Below are 25379 nucleotides of genomic sequence, written 5' to 3' on the forward strand. Positions count from 1 at the left end.
CCCTTGATGCTGAGTGCCAAGCAGGGAGGTAATGGGTCCCATTTTTATAGTCTTTGGTATGACTCGGCCGGGATTTGAACTCCCAACCTACCGATCTCAGGACGGACACTCTAACCACTAGGCCACTGAGTAGGCGAGAAATAAAGTACGTTTCTTACAAGTACCATTATCACTGGAGGACGAGGAATAGCTAAACATTACACACCGTAGGAGGATACAATAGCTCACCGCCGTCACAATGTAAACAAACGCCATGGGTGGATCTACACCTGACATCCACTGTAATGATACCAAGCACAGGAGCGTATCTAGTCGATACTACTATGATTACATCTGTATTTTTTATCGTCATAAAATCTTTTATGTTTATAAAGTCAATAAATACGTCCCTGGACACATGAGGACTTTGAATATGACCAATGTATGATCCTGTAACTACTTGGTATCAGATCCATACCTAAATGTGTGGTATCATCCAAAACTAATGTCAAGTATCAAAGAAGAGAAGAATAAGTGATTATTACATTTGAACAGAAGTGTAGATAGAACATGTTAAAACAGAAAACAGGGCGACACCTACCCTCTACATCAGTATTTTGTAACCATATTATTATTGGTTTATTAGGTATTATATTTTATTGTATGATCCTGCAACTACTTGGTATTTGATCGATACCTAAATGTGTGGTATCAGCCAAAGCTAATGCAAAGTAACAAAGAAGAGAAGAATAAGTGATTATTACATTTTAACAGAAGTGTAGATAGAACATGATGAAACAGAAAATAAGCAGATTTCAAGATTGTTTTCTACACCAAAAATCATCTATTTATTATTGTTTTCTTCACCAAAATTAATCTATTTATTATTGTTTTCTATGCCAAAATGAATCTATTTATTCTTGTTTTCTACACCAAAATGCATCTATTTATTATTGTTTTCTACACCAAAAATCATATATTATTGTTTTTTACACCAAAAATCATCTATTTATTGTTTTCCACACCAACATGCATCTATTTATTGTTTTCCACACCAACATGCATCTATTTATTCTTGTTTTCTACACCAGAATGCATCTATTTATTATTGTTTGCTACACCCACATGCATCTATTTATTATTGTTTTCTATGCATCTATTTATTATTGTTTTCTACACAAACATGCATCTATTTATTATTGTGTTCTACACCAATATGCATCTATTTATTATTGTGTTCTACACAAACATGCATCTATTTATTATTGTTTTGTACACCAACATGCAACTATTTATTATGGTTTTCTACACCAAAAATCATCTATTATTGTTTTCTACACCAAAATTAATCTATTATTGGTTTCTACACCAACAATCATTTATTTGTTATTGTTTTTTACACCAAAAATCATCTATTTTTGTTTCCTACACCAAAAATCATCTATTATTGTTTTCTTCACCAAAATTAATCTATTTATTATTGTTTTCTACGCCAAAATGAATCTATTCTTGTTTTCTACACAAAAATGCATCTATTTATTATTGTTTTCTACACCACAAATCATATATTATTGTTTTCCACACCAACATGCATCTATTTATTGTTTTCCACACCAACATGCATCTATTTATTCTTGTTTTCTATGCATAATAAGTGATTATTACATTTTAACAGAAGTGTACATAGAACATGTTAAAACAGAAAACAGGGCGACACCTACCCTCTACATCAGTATTTTGTAACCATATTATTATTGGTTTATTAGGTATTATATTTTATTGTATGATCCTGGAACTACTTGGTATCTGATCGATACCTAAATGTGTGGTATCAGCCAAAGCTAATGCAAAGTAACAAAGAAGAGAATAATAAGTGATTATTACATTTTAACAGAAGTGTAGATAGAACATGATGAAACAGAAAATAAGCAGATTTCAAGATTGTTTTCTACACCAAAAATCATCTATTTATTATTGTTTTCTTCACCAAAATTAATCTATTTATTATTGTTTTCTACACCAAAATGAATCTATTTATTCTTGTTTTCTACACCAAAATGCATCTATTTATTATTGTTTTCTACACCAAAAATCATATATTATTGTTTTTTACACCAAAAATCATCTATTTATTGTTTTCCACACCAACATGCATCTATTTATTCTTGTTTTCTACACCAGAATGCATCTATTTATTATTGTTTGCTACACCCACATGCATCTATTTATTATTGTTTTCTATGCATCTATTTATTATTGTTTTCTACACAAACATGCATCTATTTATTATTGTGTTCTACACCAATATGCATCTATTTATTATTGTGTTCTACACAAACATGCATCTATTTATTATTGTTTTGTACACCAACATGCAACTATTTATTATGGTTTTCTACACCAAAAATCATCTATTATTGTTTTCTACACCAAAATTAATCTATTATTGGTTTCTACACCAAAATTAATCTATTATTGGTTTCTACACCCAAAATCATCTATTTGTTATTGTTTTTTTACACCAAAAATCATCTATTTTTGTTTCCTACACCAAAAATCATCTATTATTGTTTTCTACACCAAAATTAATCTATTATTGGTTTGTACACCAAAAATCATCTATTTGTTATTGGTTTTTACACCAAAAATCATCTATTTTTGTTTCCTACACCAAAAATCATCTATTCATTATTGTTTTCTAGACCAAAAATCATCTATTTATTATAGTTTTCTACACCAAAAATCATCAATTTATTATTGTTTTCTAGACCAAAAATGATCTATTTATTATAGTTTTCTACACCAAAAATCATCAATTTATTATTGTTTTCTACACCAAAAATCAATCTATATATTATTGTTTTCTACACCAAAAAGCTTCATTATGGTTTTCTACAGCAAAAATGCATCAATGTATTATTGTTTTCTACACCAAAAATAATGTATTTATTGTTTTATACACCAACATGCATCTATTTATTATTGTTTTCTATGCATAATAAGTGATTATTACATTTTAACAGAAGTGTACATAGAACATGTTAAAACAGGAAACAGGGCGACACCTACCCTCTACATCAGTATTTTGTAACCATATTATTGGTTTATTAGGTATCATATTTTATTGTATGATCCTGCAACTACTTGGTATCTGATCGATACCTAAATGTGTGGTATCAGCCAAAGCTAATGCAAAGTAACAAAGAAGAGAAGAATAAGTGATTATTACATTTTAACAGAAGTGTAGATAGAACATGATGAAACAGAAAATAAGCAGATTTCAAGATTGTTTTCTACACCAAAAATCATCTATTTATTATTGTTTTCTTCAACAAAATTAATCTATTTATTATTGTTTTCTACGCCAAAATGAATCTATTTATTCTTGTTTTCTACACCAAAATGCATCTATTATTGTTTTCTACACCAAAAATCATATATAATTGTTTTTTACACCAAAAATCATCTATTTATTGTTTTCCACACCAACATGCATCTATTTATTCTTGTTTTCTACACCAGAATGCATCTACTTATTATTGTTTGCTACACCCACATGCATCTATTTATTATTGTTTTCTATGCATCTATTTATTATTGTTTTCTACACAAACATGCATCTATTTATTATTGTGTTCTACACCAATATGCATCTATTTATTATTGTGTTCTACACAAACATGCATCTATTTATTATTGTTTTGTACACCAACATGAAACTATTTATTATGGTTTTCTACACCAAAAATCATCTATTATTGGTTTCTACACCAAAATTCATCTATTATTGGTTTCTACACCAAAAATCATCTATTTGTTATTGTTTTTTACACCAAAAATCATCTATTTTTGTTTCCTACACCAAAAATCATTTATTATTGTTTTCTACACCAAAATTAATCTATTATTGGTTTCTACACCAAAAACCATCTATTTGTTATTGGTTTTTACACCAAAAATCATCTATTTTTGTTTCCTACACCAAAAATCATCTATTCATTATTGTTTTCTAGACCAAAAATCATCTATTTATTATAGTTTTCTACACCAAAAATCATCAATTTATTATTGTTTTCTAGACCAAAAATCATCTATTTATTATAGTTTTCTACACCAAAAATCATCAATTTATTATTGTTTTCTACACCAAAAATCAATCTATATATTATTGTTTTCTACACCAAAAAGCTTCATTATGGTTTTCTACAGCAAAAATGCATCAATTTATTATTGTTTTCTACACCAAAAATCATCAATTTATTATTGTTTTCTACACCAAAAATCAATCTATATATTATTGTTTTCTACACCAAAAAGCTTCATTATGGTTTTCTACAGCAAAAATGCATCAATTTATTATTGTTTTCTACACCAAAAATAATCTATTTATTGTTTTATACACCAACATGCATTTATTTATTATTGTTTTCTATGCATAATAAGTGATTATTACATTTTAACAGAAGTGTACATAGAACATGTTAAAACAGGAAACAGGGCGACACCTACCCTCTACATCAGTATTTTGTAACCATATTATTATTGGTTTATTAGGTATTATATTTTATTGTATGATCCTGCAACTACTTGGTATCTGATCGATACCTAAATGTGTGGTATCAGCCAAAACTAATGTCAAGTATCAAAGAAGAGAAGAATAAGTGATTATTACATTTTAACAGAAGTGTAGATAGAACATGATGAAACAGAAAATAAGCAGATTTCAAGATTGTTTTCTACACCAAAAATCATCTATTTATTATTGTTTTCTTCACCAAAATTAATCTATTTATTATTGTTTTCTACGCCAAAATGAATCTATTTATTCTTGTTTTCTACACCAAAATGCATCTATTTATTATTGTTTTCTACACCAAAAATCATATATTATTGTTTTTTACACCAAAAATCATCTATTTATTGTTTTCCACACCAACATGCTTCTATTTATTGTTTTCCACACCAAAATGCATCTATTTATTATTGTTTGCTACACCCACATGCATCTATTTATTATTGTTTTCTATGCATCTATTTATTATTGTTTTCTACACAAACATGCATCTATTTATTATTGTGTTCTACACCAATATGCATCTATTTATTATTGTGTTCTACACAAACATGCATCTATTTATTATTGTTTTGTACACCAACATGCAACTATTTATTATGGTTTTCTACACCAAAAATCATCTTTTATTGTTTTCTACACCAAAATTAATCTATTATTGGTTTCTACACCAAAATTCATCTATTATTGGTTTCTACACCAAAAATCATCTATTTGTTATTGTTTTTTACACCAAAAATCATCTATTTTTGTTTCCTACACCAAAAATCATCTATTATTGTTTTCTACACCAAAATTAATCTATTATTGGTTTGTACACCAAAAATCATCTATTTGTTATTGGTTTTTACACCAAAAATCATCTATTTTTGTTTCCTACACCAAAAATCATCTATTCATTATTGTTTTCTAGACCAAAAATCATCTATTTATTATAGTTTTCTACACCAAAAATCATCAATTTATTATTGTTTTCTACACCAAAAATCAATCTATATAGTATTGTTTTCTACACCAAAAAGCTTCATTATGGTTTTCTACAGCAAAAATGCATCAATTTATTATTGTTTTCTACACCAAAAATAATCTATTTATTGTTTTATACACCAACATGCATCTATTTATTATTATTTTCTATGCATAATAAGTGATTATTACATTTGAACAGAAGTGTACATAGAACATGTTAAAACAGAAAACAGGGCGACACCTACCCTCTACATCAGTATTTTGTAACCATATTATTATTGGTTTATTAGGTATTATATTTTATTGTATGATCCTGCAACTACTTGGTATCTGATCGATACCTAAATGTGTGGTATCAGCCAAAGCTAATGCAAAGTAACAAAGAAGAGAAGAATAAGTGATTATTACATTTTAACAGAAGTGTAGATAGAACATGATGAAACAGAAAATAAGCAGATTTCAAGATTGTTTTCTACACCAAAAATCATCTATTTATTATTGTTTTCTTCACCAAAATTAATCTATTTATTATTGTTTTCTATGCCAAAATGAATCTATTTATTCTTGTTTTCTACACCAAAATGCATCTATTTATTATTGTTTTCTACACCAAAAATCATATATTATTGTTTTTTACACCAAAAATCATCTATTTATTGTTTTCCACACCAACATGCATCTATTTATTCTTGTTTTCTACACCAACATGCATCTATTCATTCTTGTTTTCTACACCAGAATGCATCTACTTCTTATTGTTTGCTACACCCACATGCATCTATTTATTATTGTTTTCTATGCATCTATTTATTATTGTTTTCTACACAAACATGCATCTATTTATTATTGTGTTCTACACCAATATCCATCTATTTGTTATTGTGTTCTACACAAACATGCATCTATTTATTATTGTTTTGTACACCAACATGCAACTATTTATTATGGTTTTCTACACCAAAAATCATCTATTATTGTTTTCTACACCAAATTTCATCTATTATTGGTTTCTACACCAAAATTAATCTATTATTGGTTTCTACACCAAAAATCATCTATTTGTTGTTTTTTACACCAAAAATCATTTATTTTTGTTTCCTACACCAAAAATAATCTATTATTGTTTTCTACACCAAAATTAATCTATTATTGGTTTCTACACCAAAAATCATCTATTTGTTATTGGTTTTTACACCAAAAATCATCTATTTTTGTTTCCTACACCAAAAATCATCTATTCATTATTGTTTTCTAGACCAAAAATCATCTATTTATTATAGTTTTCTACACCAAAAATCATCAATTTATTGTTTTCTACACCAAAAAGCTTCATTATGGTTTTCTACAGCAAAAATGCATCAATTTATTATTGTTTTCTACACCAAAAATAATCTATTTATTGTTTTGTACACCAACATGCATCTATTTATTATTGTTTTCTATGCATATTAAGTGATTATTACATTTTAACAGAAGTGTAGATAGAACATGTTAAAACAGAAAACAGGGCGACACCTACCCTCTACATCAGTATTTTGTAACCATATTATTATTGGTTTATTAGGTATTATATTTTATTGTATGATCCTGCAACGACTTGGTATCTGATCGATACCTAAATGTGTGGTATCAGCCAAAAATAATGCAAAGTAACAAAGAAGAGAAGAATAAGTGATTATTACATTTTAACAGAAGTGTAGATAGAACATGATGAAACAGAAAATAAGCAGATTTCAAGATTGTTTTCTACACCAAAATTAATCTATTTATTATTGTTTTCTACGCCAAAATGAATCTATTTATTCTTGTTTTCTACACCAAAATTTATCTATTATTGGTTTCTACACCAAAATTCATCTATTATTGGTTTCTACACCAACAATCATTTATTTGTTATTGTTTTTTACACCAAAAATCATCTATTTTTGTTTCCTACACCAAAAATCATCTATTATTGTTTTCTTCACCAAAATTAATCTATTTATTATTGTTTTCTACGCCAAAATGAATCTATTTATTCTTGTTTTCTACACCAAAATGCATCTATTATTGTTTTCTACACCAAAAATCATATATAATTGTTTTTTACACCAAAAATCATCTATTTATTGTTTTCCACACCAACATGCATCTATTTATTCTTGTTTTCTACACCAGAATGCATCTATTTATTATTGTTTGCTACACCCACATGCATCTATTTATTATTGTTTTCTATGCATCTATTTATTATTGTTTTCTACACAAACATGCATCTATTTATTATTGTGTTCTACACCAATATGCATCTATTTATTATTGTGTTCTACACAAACATGCATCTATTTATTATTGTTTTGTACACCAACATGCAACTATTTATTATGGTTTTCTACACCGAAAATCATCTATTATTGTTTTCTACACCAAAATGCATCTAGTATTGGTTTCTACACCAAAATTCATCTATTATTGGTTTCTACACCAAAAATCATCTATTTGTTATTGTTTTTTACACCAAAAATCATCTATTTTTGTTTCCTACACCAAAAATCATCTATTATTGTTTTCTAACGAACGAGGAGACATGACTCCTGAGACGCTGGCTGTAGTTTGAACATGAAGACAGTCATGTAAACACCAAGGTGACATTGATTCTCTGCACCTGCCTGAAGGTGTGTGGCACTGAGGAACATTCTAGAGATTGGACTGTTCCCACACATCAAGCCAGCAGCTTCTGGCTACGAGCCACAAATATACACTCTTTTTCTACAAATTCTTCTTTGTCCCAGCCAAGAGAGAACGTGTGCTCATGTTGCTAACACAAGCAACCTTCCTTTGTCGTTTCCTCGGCCGGGCCAAAAGTTTCTGAGACCTGTTTTTCTTTTTGATCATCTCTTCCTGCGTCGCACAATAACAACCATCCGAAGTAGGAAAACATGACTTGCACTTTTCTTCCTGACAAACGCTAACAAGCATAGCAACAAATAATACGCACAAACACGTCATTGAGGCGCGAGGACGTCTTTAGTAGTAAGTAGTCATCCAAAACATTCACTCATGTGCTTTTTTACACCAGAAATCTTCTATTTATTATTGTTTCCTACACCAAAATTAATTTATTATTGTTTTCTAAGCCAAAATTAATCTATTTATTCATGTTTTCTACACCAAAATGCATCTATTTATTATTGTTTTCTACACCAAAAATCAACTATTTAGTGTTTTCCACACCAAAATGCATCTATTTATTATTGTTTTCTACACCAAAATGCATCTATTTATTATTGTTTTACACACCAACATGCATCTATTTATTATTGTTTTCTACACCAAAAAAAATCATCTATTTATTATTGTTTTCTACACCATAATTAATCTATTTATTATTGTTTTCTACACCAGAATGCATCTATTTATTATTGTTTTCTACACCAAAAATCATCTATTTATTATTGTTTTCTACACCAAAAATCATCTATTTATTATTGTTTTCTACACCAAAAATCATCTATTTATTATTGTTTTCTACACCAAAATGCATCTATTATTGTTTTCTACACCAACATACATCTATTTATTATTGTTTTCTACACCAACATGCATCTATTTATTATTGTTTGCTACACCCACATGCATCTATTTATTATTGTTTTCTACACAAACATGCATCTATTTATTATCGTGTTCTACACTAATATGCATCTATTTATTATTGTTTTCTACACCAACATGCATCTATTTATTATTGTTTGCTACACCCACATGCATCTATTTATTATTGTTTTCTACACAAACATGCATCTATTTATTATCGTGTTCTATACCAATATGCATCTATTTATTATTGTGTTCTACACCAATATGCATCTATTTATTATTGTGCTCTACACAAACATGCATCTATTTATTATTGTTTTGTACACCAGCATGCAACTATTTATTGTTTTCTACACCAAAAATCATCTATTTATTATTGTTTTCTACACCAAAATGTATCTATTGTTTTCTACACCAAAAAGCATCTATTTGTTATTGGTTTTTACACCAAAAATCATTTTTTTGTTTTCTACACCAAAAATCATCCATTCATTATTGTTTTCTAGACCAAAAATCATCTAATATAGTTTTCTACACCAAAAATCATCAATTTATTATTGTTTTCTACACCAAAAATCGTCATTATGGTTTTCTACACCAAAAATGCATCAATGTATTATTGTTTTCTACACCAAAAATCTATTTTTTGTTTTATACACCAACATGCATCTATTTATTATTGTGTTCTACACCAATATGCATCTATTTATTATTGTGCTCTACACGAACATGCATCTATTTATTATTGTTTTGTACACCAGCATGCAACTATTTATTGTTTTCTACACCAAAAATCATCTATTTATTATTGTTTTCTACACCAAAATGTATCTATTGTTTTCTACACCAAAAAGCATCTATTTGTTATTGGTTTTTACACCAAAAATCATTTTTTTGTTTTCTACACCAAAAATCATCTATTCATTATTGTTTTCTAGACCAAAAATCATCTATTATAGTTTTCTACACCAAAAATCATCAATTTATTATTGTGTTCTACACCAAAAATCGTCATTATGGTTTTCTACAGCAAAAATGCATCAATGTATTATTGTTTTCTACACCAAAAATAATCTATTTTTTGTTTTATACACCAACATGCATCTATTTATTATTGTGTTCTACACCAATATGCATCTATTTATTATTGTGCTCTATACGAACATGCATCTATTTATTATTGTTTTGTACACCAGCATGCAACTATTTATTGTTTTCTACACCAAAAATCATCTATTTATTATTGTTTTCTACACCAAAAAGCATCTATTTGTTATTGGTTTTTACACCAAAAATCATCTATTTGTTTTCTACACCAAAAATCATCTATTCATTATTGTTTTCTACACCAAAAATCGTCATTATGGTTTTCTACAGCAAAAATGCATCAATGTATTATTGTTTTCTACACCAAAAATAATCTATTTTTTGTTTTATACACCAACATGCATCTATTTATTATTGTGTTCTACACCAACATGCATCTATTTATTATTGTTTTCTATGCATCTATTATTGTTTTCTATGCATCCATTTATTGTTTTCTACACCAACATGCATCTATTTATTACTGTGTTCTACACCAACATGGATCTCTTTATTGTTTTCTACACCAAAAATCATCTATTTATTATTGTTTCCGACACCAAAATTCATCTATTATTTTTTTCTACACCAAAAATCATCTATTTATTATTGTTTTCTACACCAAAATGAATCTATTTATTATTGTTTTCTACACCAAAAATCATATATTTATTATTGTTTTCTGCACCAAAAATCATCTATTTATTATTGTTTTCTACACCAAAAATCATCTATTTATTATTGTTTTCTACACCAAAATTCATCTATTAATTATTGTTTTCTACACCAAAATTCATCTATTTATTATTGTTTTCTACACCAAAATTCAGCCCTGATATGGGTAGGTCATGAGTTCAAACCCCGGCCGAGTCATACCAAAGACTATGAAAATGGGAGCCATTACCTCCCTGCTTGGCACTCAGCATCAAGTGTTGGAATTGGGGGTTAAATCACCAAAAATTATTCCCGGGCGCGGCCACCGCTGCTGCTCACTGTTCCCCTCACCTCCCAGGGGGTGATCAAGGGGATGGGTCAAATGCTGAGAATCATTTTGCCACACCTAGTGTGTGTGTGACAATCATTGCTACTTATACGGCGTAGAATGGGTGCTACTAATTGCGAGTTCAAATATTTTATTTATTTATTTTTTCCCTTTTACAATGTTTTTTTGCTATTTTAATTTTGACATTACCACATAAGATATGTTTTAATTGCTGATGCGGGTTGTTTCATTTTTAAATGCGGCAGAAAATAACCCCTTTTGTACACTGTTGATGTGCTTCAATGTAAGTGAATATGTTAGTGTATATTATTTCTGCAGCAACGGTCATGTGGTGACATCAATGATGCTATTTGGAGAGGTCATCATTGAAGTGGGACATCACTGAAGGCCTAGGTGGGAAACAGCTCGGCCCGCCACTGATATTAATAAGCTTCATCTAAGCAAATAAAAAAAACTGCTGGACTGGGATCGCCTTGGAAGGACGACAAACTATGCAGTTTGTTTTTAAATAAACAATACCGAGAAACATGGCAGGATGTGCGATGACGGGAGTCTGGCATGCGCTTGTTGTGCCAGGTGTGTGTGTGTGTGTGTGTGTGAGACAAACAGGTTTTTCATGTAATTAGCGTGTGCAGGTGGAGCGGATGAAGACTCACCTCAGAGTGACGTTCTCTCCTTCTAAAACTGTGATGTTGTCCGGCAGCTGCCCAAATTCTGCCGTTCCGCGGACGCCGGAGCCTGCCAAGGAACACAGGAGAGTGCGGTGAGAATTAAAAGGCCACGACAGATGCTTGGCTAAGAAACACCCGCACGCTTTCAGATACGTTTCAAGTAAAAAAGGACAACAACAACAGCAGGCATGCCAGGCCATTAGTTGGCGATGCCACTTTGTTCAAGTGTCTAACATATTTCTTTATATACGTATTTGTTTGTGCACACTTCTACTCTAAAGTAGTCTTAGAGCACACTTTTACTGCAGGCCAGCTACTTTTCAATGTACCAAGTGCAGGGGATCATGCATATTTATCATTTATATTCATTTATTTATGAAAGAGAGGTTAACAAGTTAAAAGGTGTTTAATGATAATACAAGCATGTTTAACATTCCTTTCTTTCATGAAGACAAGAATATAAGTTGGTATGATTGTGATGACTTGCATTGATTGGAATCGGACACTAGTGATGAAAACCTCCACATTTTCAAATGGAGGAGAAAAACACAAAATACAATAAAATAAAATAAAATGAATAAAAAAATAAATAAATGAAAAATAAAGATGAATAAATAAAAAATAAATAAATGAATAAATGAATAAAATAAAATATAAAATAAAACACAAAACTTGCATTGATTGGAATCAGACAGTAGTGATGATGACATCCACATTTTCAAATGGAGGAGAAAAACACAAAATAAAAAATAAAATGAATAAATAAAAATTAAAAAATTAAAAATTAAAAATTAAAAAAAAATAAATAAATAAATAAATAAATAAATAAATAAAAATAAAGATGAATAAATAAAAAATAAATAAATGAATAAATGAATAAAATAAAATATAAAATAAAACACAAAACTTGCATTGATTGGAATCAGACAGTAGTGATGACGACATCCACATTTTCAAATGGAGGAGAAAAACAAAATAAAAAATAAAATAAAATGAATAAATAAAAATAAAAAAAATAAAAATTAAAAATTAAAAATTAAAAATTAAAAATTAAAAATTAAAAATTAAATAAATAAATAAATAAATAATAAATAAAAATGAATACATGAATAAATGAATAAATGAATAAATGAATAAATAAATACAATAAAATAAAATAAAATAAAACACAAAAAACTTGCATTGATTGGAATCAGACAGTAGTGATGATGACATCCACATTTTCAAATGGAGGAGAAAAACACAAAATAAAAAATAAAATAAAATGAATAAATAAAAATTAAAAAATTAAAAATTAAAAATTAAAAATTAAAAATTAAAAATTAAAAATTAAAAATAAATAAATAAATAAATAAATAAATAATAAATAAAAATGAATAAATGAATAAATAAATACAATAAAATAGAATAAAATAAAACACAAAAAACTTGCATTGATTGGAATCAGACAGTAGTGATGATGACGTCCACATTTTCAAATGGAGGAGAAAAACACAAAATAAAAAATAAAATAAATGAATAAATAAAAATAAAACGATTATAAATAAATAAATTTAAATTAAAAAAAAATAAAAAAATAAATGAATACATCCATCCATTTTTTCTACCGCTTATTCCCTTTGGGGTCGCTGGGGGCGCTGGAGCCTATCTCAGCTACAATCGGGCGGAAGGCGGGTACACCCTGGACAAGTCGCCACCTCATCGTAGGGCCAACACAGATGGACAGACAACATTCACACTCACATTCACACACTAGGGACCATTTAGTGGTGCCAATCAACTTATCCCCAGGTGCATGTTTTTGGAGGTGGGAGGAAGCCGGAGTACCCGGAGGGAACCCACGCAGTCACAGGGAGAACATGCAAACTCCACACAGAAAGATCCCGAGCCCGGGATTGAACCCAAGACTACTCAGGACCCTCGTATTGTGAGGCAGATGCACTAACCCCTCTTCCACCGTGCTGCCCTAAATGAATACAATAAAACAAAATAAAATAAAATAAAACACAAAAAAATTACATTGATTGGAATCAGACAGTAGTGATTGTTGTGTGACTATCAGAAACTAATTAGTCACTGAGAGTGGAAAGCAGGGCTCTGTCTGACACGCTGCAGGGTCCAAGGATGCAACATGAAGTCATTACTGCTGTTTTGAGGGTGATTTATTTTCCCTTTGAGTAAAAATGCAATACATTACATGCAGATGGTTTGCGGTCAACAGAAGTAACGGCACCCAGGTTCACACTCTGTCCATACAAGCCAAACAATTCACAGACAGGTGCAGGTGTTATTCATTCAGCAATCATTCAGCCCCACACACCCACGCACACACGTAGCCACACCCACTATCCCAAGTGACAAGTGAGAGACAAATCCCTGCCTCTACAGTGATGATAACGTCCACATTTTCAAATGGAGGAGAAAAACACAAAATAAAATAAAATGAATAAATGAAAAAAATAAATAAAAATACAAAATAAATAAATGAATAAATAAATAAAATAAAACACAAAATAAAATAAAATAAAACACAAAAAACTTGCATTGATTGGAATCCGACAGTAGTGATGATAACGTCCACATTTTCAAATGGAGGAGAAAAACACAAAATAAAATAAAATAAAATAAAATGAATAAATGAAAAAAATAAAAATAAATAAATAAATAAATACAAAATGAATAAATAAATAAAATAAAACACAAAATAAAATAAAATAAAACACAAAAAACTTGCATTGATTGGAATCAGACAGTAGTGATGATAACGTCCACATTTTCAAATGGAGGAAAAAAACACAAAATAAAATAAAATAAAATTAATAAATGAAAAAAATAAATAAATAAATAAATAAATACAAAATGAATAAATAAATAAAATAAAACACAAAATAAAATAAAATAAAACACAAAAAACTTGCATTGATTGGAATCAGACAGTAGTGATGATAACCTCCACATTTTCAAATGGAGGAGAAAAACACAAAATAAAATAAAATGAATAAATGAAAAAAATAAATAACAATACAAAATAAATAAATGAATAAATAAATAAAATAAAACACAAAATAAAATAAAATAAAACACAAAAAACTTGCATTGATTGGAATCAGACAGTAGTGATGATAACGTCCACATTTTCAAATGGAGGAGAAAAACACAAAATAAAATAAAATAAAATAAAATGAATAAATGAAAAAATAAAAAATAAATAAATAAATAAATACAAAATGAATAAATAAATAAAATAAAACACAAAATAAAATAAAATAAAACACAAAAAACTTGCATTGATTGGAATCAGACAGTAGTGATGATAACGTCCACATTTTCAAATGGAGGAGAAAAACACAAAATAAAATAAAATAAAATTAATAAATGAAAAAAAAATAAAATAAAATAAATAAATACAAAATGAATAAATAAATAAAATAAAACACAAAATAAAATAAAATAAAACACAAAAAACTTGCATTGATTGGAATCAGACAGTAGTGATGATAACGTCCACATTTTCAAATGGAGGAGAAAAACACAAAATAAAATAAAATAAAATTAATAAATGAAAAAAAAATAAAATAAAATAAATAAATACAAAATGAATAAATAAATAAAATAAAACACAAAATAAAATAAAATAAAACACAAAAAACTTGCATTGATTGGAATCAGACAGTAGTGATGATAACGTCCACATTTTCAAATGGAGGAGAAAAACACAAAATAAAATAAAATAAAATTAATAAATGAAAAAAAAATAAAATAAAATAAATAAATACAAAATGAATAAATAAATAAAATAAAACACAAAATAAAATAAAATAAAACACAAAAAACTTGCATTGATTGGAATCAGACAGTAGTGATGATAACGTCCACATTTTCAAATGGAGGAGAAAAAAAGGCCTCCTTTCTGTCCAATACCACATGCAAGTTTGTCCAGCTTCCATACTCCTTTTTATACACTTTACAAGAAATACATTGGTGGCAGACCAGGCTTTCTGCTCTGCCGCACCCAGTCTGTGGAACGCCATCCCTGATCACCTGAGGGCACCACAGACTGTGGATGCTTTTAAAAAAAGGCTTTAAAAACCTTCTTTTTTAAAAAAGCCTTTTTTTTAATTTAGATATATGCGTGCTAGTTCTAGTTTTTATTTGTTTTTTTAATACACTGTAGCACTCTGAGGTTGTTTGCTCAATGTAAAGTGCTTTTTACAAATAAAATCTATTATTATTATTATTGGTGGCAAACCCCGAAGCTTGCTAGCTTGCCCGCGCTTGCTTTATGAGACTCTTATTTTGTTAGCGCAGGCAGGATGAAGCAGCGCTTTTATTGCGAAGACAGGAACTGTGCGGTCAGTCTTTAGAGTTTTGACGGCAGGTACGCCGTGAGAGTCTGTTGAAATAAAAAGTGTTTCACGCCTTCCTGTCGGTCGTTTTTTCTTAATAATGATCTGGCAGCAGCCCTCGGGTGCCGTGAGTCATGTCTTGGTGAAGATTGATGATCGCTCATTTTTAGGTCTATTTTTTTTGGACACACCCTCCACCATCCACGTAATGGGCACACCTGTCTTAGAGTGTCTACCAGCAATGGCGTCTTAAGGATAAATATCCACTTTGACTCCAGTTTGTCAATGTTTGCCTCTTCAAGCTGCACATTCATTTTTATGCATTACAGTGGAGGGCCACACCAACCCTACTTACTTATTTATGGAGGGACAGTCCTAAAATGTGCTAAACAAAAGAGTCACGATGTCGGCACTGACCCCCGCGCCTGAATAATCATCTTGCTTCTCCTCTCTGCATTCTGGCGGGAAGTTCATTGAACGGCGCCGATAATGAGCCCGAGGAAAAGGATTCATGCGGGGGTGCCGGAGCGTGAAATGAAGGGACGGTAACAGAAGGGACGCCGCACACACACACACACACACACACACACACACACACACACACTTGCACTGACACGTCCCTGACTTATTTGTTGAAGAGGAAATACAAAAATGTGCATCGGTGATTTGTGCTGGACACAAAAATCTTTAATTTGTCCGCGGTGCAACGAGAGATAAGCGATGACTTTTACGTGCCCACCAGGCCGAGGCCCGCGGCCCGATACCGCGCCGGTCGTGCCGCGCTGTCCTCCACTATCGCCACCGCCTCCGTGCTGACCTCAATATAGCGGCGGGTCTCAGCCTGGAGCTTTAATAAATTCCTCTTCATAAAAGACGACGACGCCCGGAGCTTTGTCGCGCGTGTTTCCACACATCCGGTTCCGTCTCTTAGCGGACGGGAAATAAGGACGTGAACTCGACAGAGTTTCTGCCAAGCGCCAACTTTCACGACTCCATTTGAATCAAGACCTGGACTAATAAAGAGGAATTTAAACTGGGATTGAGGGACGTCCACACTAGCAGGTGACCGTCTGGCTGCATGATTGCTCTCACACTGGACCAAGTAAAAACCATAAAGAAACACTATGATCACAAATACAGTATAAGTCAGGGGTGTCCAAACTATGGCCCCCCCTTACGTCTTCAATTTGGCCCGCGAGACGTCATGAGTTTAATAAATAATTTAACTCACATGGATGCTGACGTACTGCATAACAGTGTGGTACGCCAGCTGCACTGAAGCAGACAAACAGGCGATTCAGAGGGTCATAAAGTCTGCACAAAAAATCATCGGCTGCCCCCTCCCCTCCCTGAAGGATTTACACAACTCCCGCTGCCTCAACAGTCTGCACAAAAAATCATCGGCTGCCCCCTCCCCTCCCTGAAGGATTTACACAACTCCCGCTGCCTCAACAGAGCAAAAAGCATCACCAAGGACAGCACACACCCTGGCTTCCACCTGTTCGACCTGCTACCATCGGGCAGGCGCTACAGGTGCATCAGAGCCAGAACAAACAGACTCAGAGACAGCTTCTTTCCCAGAGCTGTCACCATCTCGAACTCTAACTTATAATTTCATTCCATTACCTCCCTGCTTGGCACTCAGCATCAAGGGTTGGAATTGGGGGTTAAATCACCAAAATGATTCCCGGGCGCGGCCACCGCTGCTGCCCACTGCTCCCCTCACCTCCCAGGGGGTGATCAAGGGTGATGGGTCAAATGCAGAGAATAATCTCGCCACACCTAGTGTGTGTGTGACAATCATTGGTACTTTAACTTTTTAACTTTATAATAATAATTCACCCCTATACAATATCCTACCCTAATACCCTACTGTGCAATACTACCCTTCGAGTGCCATACGTCCGACACTGATTGTTATTTATTACTCCGGTACTCTTGTCTTGTTCTGTATATTGTACAGTATTTTGTATTTCTATAGTGTTTTGTATATCTCGTTATATGCAAATATAATGACAATAAAGTCCATTCTATTCTATTTTATTCCTTTTAATAGTCTGACAATCTTGATATGTCGTCATCTGGTGGAAAATGTAAGAAATAAATTCAGGTCAACAACCTTTAATTATGCACTGAAAGACCATTTGCGCAGCATTGACTTATATGACCGTATGCAAACAACCTTCCCTAGTCATGGTGCAAAAAAACAACAACACAAAAAGTCAACACACATGGTGACACATGACACAACCTAACACTTACCACGAATTGACTAACGTGGACCCCGACTTAAACTAGTTGAAAAACTTATTGGGGTGTTACCATTTAGTGGTCAATTGTACGGAATATGTACTGTACTGTGCAATCTGCTAATAAAAGTTTCAATCAATCAATCAATGCTCACTTTGTGGATATTATCAAAAAATATTTCTGATTGATTACAAAACTTTAATGTAAGAAAAACAACCTTTAAATTATGCGCCAAAAGAAGTATTTACGACTATGACTGAATGCAAACAACCTTCCCTAGTAATGGTGCAAAAAACGAACAAAACAAAAAAATCTGGTCAACACACATGGTCACACATAACACAACCTGCTCACTGAACTTTGTGGACATTATAAAAAACATCCACGTATCAAAAAATAATAATTAAATCACAAGCATTTAAATCCATTACAAAGCATGATGGGAAAAATGCAAAACAATCTCCACACTTATCAATGTTTGACACATTTTAGCTGCTTGATATTTCTGATTGATTACAAAACTGTAATGTAAGAAAAACAACCTTTAAATTATTCGCCAAAAGAAGCATTTACATGACTGAATGCAAACAACCTACCCTAGTCATGGTGCAAAAAAACTAACAAAAAAAAATCCCGTCAACACACATGGTCACACATAACACAACCTGCTCACTGAACTTTGTGGACATTATAAAAAACATCCACGTATCAAAAAAAAATAATTAAATCACACCCATTTAAATCCATTACAAAGCATGATGGGAAAAATGCAAAACAGTCTCCACACTTATCAATGTTTGACACATTTTAGCTGCTTGATATTTCTGATTGATTACAAAACTGTAATGTAAGAAAAACAACCTTTAAATTATTCGCCAAAAGAAGCATTTACATGTCTGAATGCAAACAACCTACCCTAGTCATGGTGCAAAAAAACTAACAAAAAAAAATCCGGTCAACACACATGGTCACACATAACACAACCTGCTCACTGAACTTTGTGGACATTATAAAAAACATCCACGTATCAAAAAAAATAATTAAATCACACCCATTTTAATCCATTACAAAGCATGATGGGAAAAATGCAAAACAATCTCCACACTTATCAATGTTTGACACATTTTAGCTGCTTGATATTTCTGATTGATTACAAAACTGTAATGTAAGAAAAACAACCTTTAAATTATTCGCCAAAAGAAGCATTTACATGACTGAATGCAAACAACCTACCCTAGTCATGGTGCAAAAAAAAAAACTAACAAAAAAAAATCCGGTCAACACACATGGTCACACATAACACAACCTGCTCACTGAACTTTGTGGATATTATAAAAAAACGTCCATGCACCATGAAAAAAATCTAAATGACACCCATTTAAATCCATTACAAAGCATGATGGGAAAAATGCAAAACAATCTCCACACTTATCAATGTTTGACACATTTTAGCTGCTTGATATTTCTGATTGATTACAAAACTGTAATGTAAGAAAAACAACCTTTAAATTATGCGCCAAAAGAAGCATTTACATATATGACTGAATGCAAACAACCTACCCTAAACATGGTGCAAAAAAAAAACTAACAAAAAAAAATCCGGTCAACACACATGGTCACACATAACACAACCTGCTCACTGAACTTTGTGGACATTATAAAAAACATCCACGTATCAAAAAAAATAATTAAATCACACCCATTTAAATCCATTACAAAGCATGACGGGAAAAATGCTAAACAATCTCCGCACTTATCCATGTTTGACACATTTGAGCTGCTTGATATTTCTGATTGATTACAAAACTGTAATGTAAGAAAAACAACCTTTAAATTATTCGCCAAAAGAAGCATTTACATGACTGAATGCAAACAACCTACCCTAGTCATGGTGCAAAAAAAAAATAACAAAAAAAAATCCGGTCAACACACATGGTCACACATAACACAACCTGCTCACTGAACTTTGTGGATATTATAAAAAAACGTCCATGCACCATGAAAAAAATCTAAATGACACCCATTTAAATCCATTACAAAGCATGATGGGAAAAATGCAAAACAGTCTCCACACTTATCAATGTTTGACACATTTTAGCTGCTTGATATTTCTGATTGATTACAAAACTGTAATGTAAGAAAAACAACCTTTAAATTATTCGCCAAAAGAAGCATTTACATATATGACTGAATGCAAACAACCTACCCTAGTCATGGTGCAAAAAAACTAACAAAAAAAAAATCCGGTCAACACACATGGTCACACATAACACAACCTGCTCACTGAACTTTGTGGATATTATAAAAAAACGTCCATGCACCATGAAAAAAATCTAAATGACACCCATTTAAATCCATTACAAAGCATGATGGGAAAAATGCAAAACAATCTCCACACTTATCAATGTTTGACACATTTTAGCTGCTTGATATTTATGATTGATTACAAAACTGTAATGTAAGAAAAACAACCTTTAAATTATGCGCCAAAAGAAGCATTTACATATATGACTGAATGCAAACAACCTTCCCTAGTAATGGTGCAAAAAAACGAACAAAAAAAAAAATCTGGTCAACACACATGGTCACACATAACACAACCTGCTCACTGAACTTTGTGGACATTATAAAAAACATCCACGTATCAAAAAAAATAATTAAATCACACCCATTTAAATCCATTACAAAGCATGATGGGAAAAATGCAAAACAATCTCCACACTTATCAATGTTTGACACATTTTAGCTGCTTGATAGTTCTGATTGATTACAAAACTGTAATGTAAGAAAAACAACCTTTAAATTATGCGCCAAAAGAAGCATTTACATATATGACTGAATGCAAACAACCTACCCTAGTCATGGTGCAAAAAAAAACTAACAAAAAAAAATCCGGTCAACACACATGGTCACACATAACACAACCTGCTCACTGAACTTTGTGGACATTATAAAAAACATCCACGTATCAAAAAAAATAATTAAATCACACCCATTTAAATCCATTACAAAGCATGATGGGAAAAATGCAAAACAATCTCCACACTTATCAATGTTTGACACATTTGAGCTGCTTGATATTTCTGATTGATTACAAAACTGTAATGTAAGAAAAACAACCTTTAAATTATTCGCCAAAAGAAGCATTTACATGACTGAATGCAAACAACCTACCCTAGTCATGGTGCAAAAAAACTTAAAAAAAAAAATCCGGTCAACACACATGGTCACACATAACACAACCTGCTCACTGAACTTTGTGGACATTATAAAAAACATCCACGTATCAAAAAAAAAAAATTAAATCACACCCATTTAAATCCATTACAAAGCATGATGGGAAAAATGCAAAACAGTCTCCACACTTATCAATGTTTGACACATTTTAGCTGCTTGATATTTCTGATTGATTACAAAACTGTAATGTAAGAAAAACAACCTTTAAATTATGCGCCAAAAGAAGCATTTACATATATGACTGAATGCAAACAACCTACCCTAGTCATGGTGCAAAAAAACTAACAAAAAAAAATCCGGTCAACACACATGGTCACACATAACACAACCTGCTCACTGAACTTTGTGGATATTATAAAAAAACGTCCATGCACCATGAAAAAAATCTAAATGACACCCATTTAAATCCATTACAAAGCATGATGGGAAAAATGCAAAACAATCTCCACACTTATCAATGTTTGACACATTTTAGCTGCTTGATATTTCTGATTGATTACAAAACTGTAATGTAAGAAAAACAACCTTTAAATTATGCGCCAAAAGAAGCATTTACATATATGACTGAATGCAAACAACCTACCCTAGTCATGGTGCAAAAAAAAAACTAACAAAAAAAAATCCGGTCAACACACATGGTCACACATAACACAACCTGCTCACTGAACTTTGTGGACATTATAAAAAACATCCACGTATCAAAAAAAATAATTAAATCACACCCATTTAAATCCATTACAAAGCATGATGGGAAAAATGCTAAACAATCTCCGCACTTATCAATGTTTGACACATTTTAGCTGCTTGATATTTCTGATTGATTACAAAACTGTAATGTAAGAAAAACAACCTTTAAATTATTCGCCAAAAGAAGCATTTACATGACTGAATGCAAACAACCTACCCTAGTCATGGTGCAAAAAAACAACAACACAAAAAGTCAACACACATGGTGACACATGACACAACCTAACACTTACCACGAATTGACTAACGTGGACCCCGACTTAAACTAGTTGAAAAACTTATTGGGGTGTTACCATTTAGTGGTCAATTGTACGGAATATGTACTGTACTGTGCAATCTGCTAATAAAAGTTTCAATCAATCAATCAATGCTCACTTTGTGGATATTATCAAAAAATATTTCTGATTGATTCCAAAACTTTAATGTAAGAAAAACAACCTTTAAATTATGCGCCAAAAGAAGCATTTACGACTATGACTGAATGCAAACAACCTTCCCTAGTAATGGTGCAAAAAACGAACAAAAAAAAAAATCTGGTCAACACACATGGTCACACATAACACAACCTGCTCACTGAACTTTGTGGACATTATAAAAAACATCCACGTATCAAAAAAAATAATTAAATCACACCCATTAAAATCCATTACAAAGCATGATGGGAAAAATGCAAAACAATCTCCACACTTATCAATGTTTGACACATTTTAGCTGCTTGATATTTCTGATTGATTACAAAACTGTAATGTAAGAAAAACAACCTTTAAATTATGCGCCAAAAGAAGCATTTACATATATGACTGAATGCAAACAACCTACCCTAGTCATGGTGCAAAAAAACTAACAAAAAAAAATCCGGTCAACACACATGGTCACACATAACACAACCTGCTCACTGAACTTTGTGGACATTATAAAAAACATCCACGTATCAAAAAAAAAAATTAAATCACACCCATTTAAATCCATTACAAAGCATGATGGGAAAAATGCAAATCAATCTCCACACTTATCCATGTTTGACACATTTTAGCTGCTTGATATTTCTGATTGATTACAAAACTGTAATGTAAGAAAAACAACCTTTAAATTATTCGCCAAAAGAAGCATTTACATGACTGAATGCAAACAACCTACCCTAGTCATGGTGCAAAAAAAAACTAACAAAAAAAAATACGGTCAACACACATGGTCACACATAACACAACCTGCTCACTGAACTTTGTGGATATTATAAAAAAACGTCCATGCACCATGAAAAAAATCTAAATGACACCCATTTAAATCCATTACAAAGCATGATGGGAAAAATGCAAAACAATCTCCGCACTTATCAATGTTTGACACATTTTAGCTGCTTGATATTTCTGATTGATTACAAAACTGTAATGTAAGAAAAACAACCTTTAAATTATGCGCCAAAAGAAGCATTTACATATATGACTGAATGCAAACAACCTACCCTAGTCATGCTGCAAAAAAAAAACTAACAAAAAAAAATCCGGTCAACACACATGGTCACACATAACACAACCTGCTCACTGAACTTTGTGGACATTATAAAAAACATCCACGTATCAAAAAAAATAATTAAATCACACCCATTTAAATCCATTACAAAGCATGATGGGAAAAATGCAAAACAATCTCCACACTTATCAATGTTTGACACATTTTAGCTGCTTGATATTTCTGATTGATTACAAAACTGTAATGTAAGAAAAACAACCTTTAAATTATGCGCCAAAAGAAGCATTTACATATATGACGGAATGCAAACAACCTACCCTAGTCATGGTGCAAAAAAACTGGTCACACATAACACACATAATCCACTGAACTTTGTGGATATTATAAAAAAACGTCCATGCACCATGAAAAAAATCTAAATGACACCCATTTAAATCCATTACAAAAAATTATAAACAATCTCCGCACTTATCCATGTTCGACACATTTGAGCTGCTTGATATTTCTGATTGATTACACAACTTTAAGGAGGTTGTCACAGAAGTGAACAAGGTAGAAGTCAATCTTTCACATACTCTTAATATCCGAATTATAATAATTATTTATTACATATCCATTTGAGAGGGAAAAGCGGTAGAAAATGGATGGATGGATGGATATATTAATATAATATTTAGAATATACAAACCCCAAAAGCAGTGACGTTGTCACGTTGTGTAAACACTAATACCATCTGTGATGGTATGGGGGTGCCTTTTACACTTTGCGCCTAGAACAATCCGGATGGTTCTTTTCCTCTTTGGTCCGGAGGACACGACGTCCACAGTTTCCAAAAACAATTTGAAATGTGGACTCGTCAGACCATAGAACACTTTTACACTTAGTCCATCTTAGATGAGCTCGGGCCCGGCGAAGCGTTTCTGGGTGTTGTTGATAAATGGCTTTGGCTTTGCAAAGTAGAGTTTTAACTTGCACTTACAGATGTAGCGACCAAGTGTAGTTACTGACAGTGGTTTTCTGAAGTGTTCCTGAGCCCATGCGGTGATTTCCTTTACACACTCATGTCGCTTTTTATTTACCATGAACACAATGTGCCAACTTCACTGGTTTTGGGTTTTGTATGTGGCCCTCCAGGCCTTACGGTCTTGAAACACGTCGTGGCGGATTCCCAAAAACGTTGTGACTTTGCCACAACTCTCGCCTCGCCTCGCGCGCTAATGCCTGATTGTCCTACTATCAGAAGTGGGTAGTAACGCGCTACATTTACTCCGTTACATCTACTTGAGTAACTTTTGGGATAAATTGTACTTCTAAGAGTAGTTTTAATGCAACATACTTTTACTTTTACTTAAGTATATTTATAGAGAAGGAACGCTACTTTTACTCCGCTACTTTTATCTACATTCAGCTCGCTACTCGCTACTAATTTTTATCGATCTGTTAATGCACGCTTTGTTTGTTTTGGTCTG

The 25379-nt window shown here is 31.6% G+C and overlaps 1 protein-coding gene across 1 annotated transcript in view; it reads right to left on the minus strand.

The window, feature by feature from the left end:
- Window positions 1–25379, minus strand: part of iglon5 (IgLON family member 5) — a 493945-nt gene that overhangs the window by 89619 nt on the left and 378947 nt on the right. The window contains exon 2 of the mRNA XM_061958753.2: window positions 11846–11927. Within this exon, the coding sequence (XP_061814737.2) occupies window positions 11846–11927 (82 nt within the window). The remainder of the gene's footprint in view (window positions 1–11845; window positions 11928–25379) is intronic.

The sequence above is a fragment of the Nerophis lumbriciformis genome, linkage group LG04 (assembly GCF_033978685.3).
Source record: "Nerophis lumbriciformis linkage group LG04, RoL_Nlum_v2.1, whole genome shotgun sequence".
NCBI lineage: Eukaryota > Metazoa > Chordata > Actinopteri > Syngnathiformes > Syngnathidae > Nerophis > Nerophis lumbriciformis.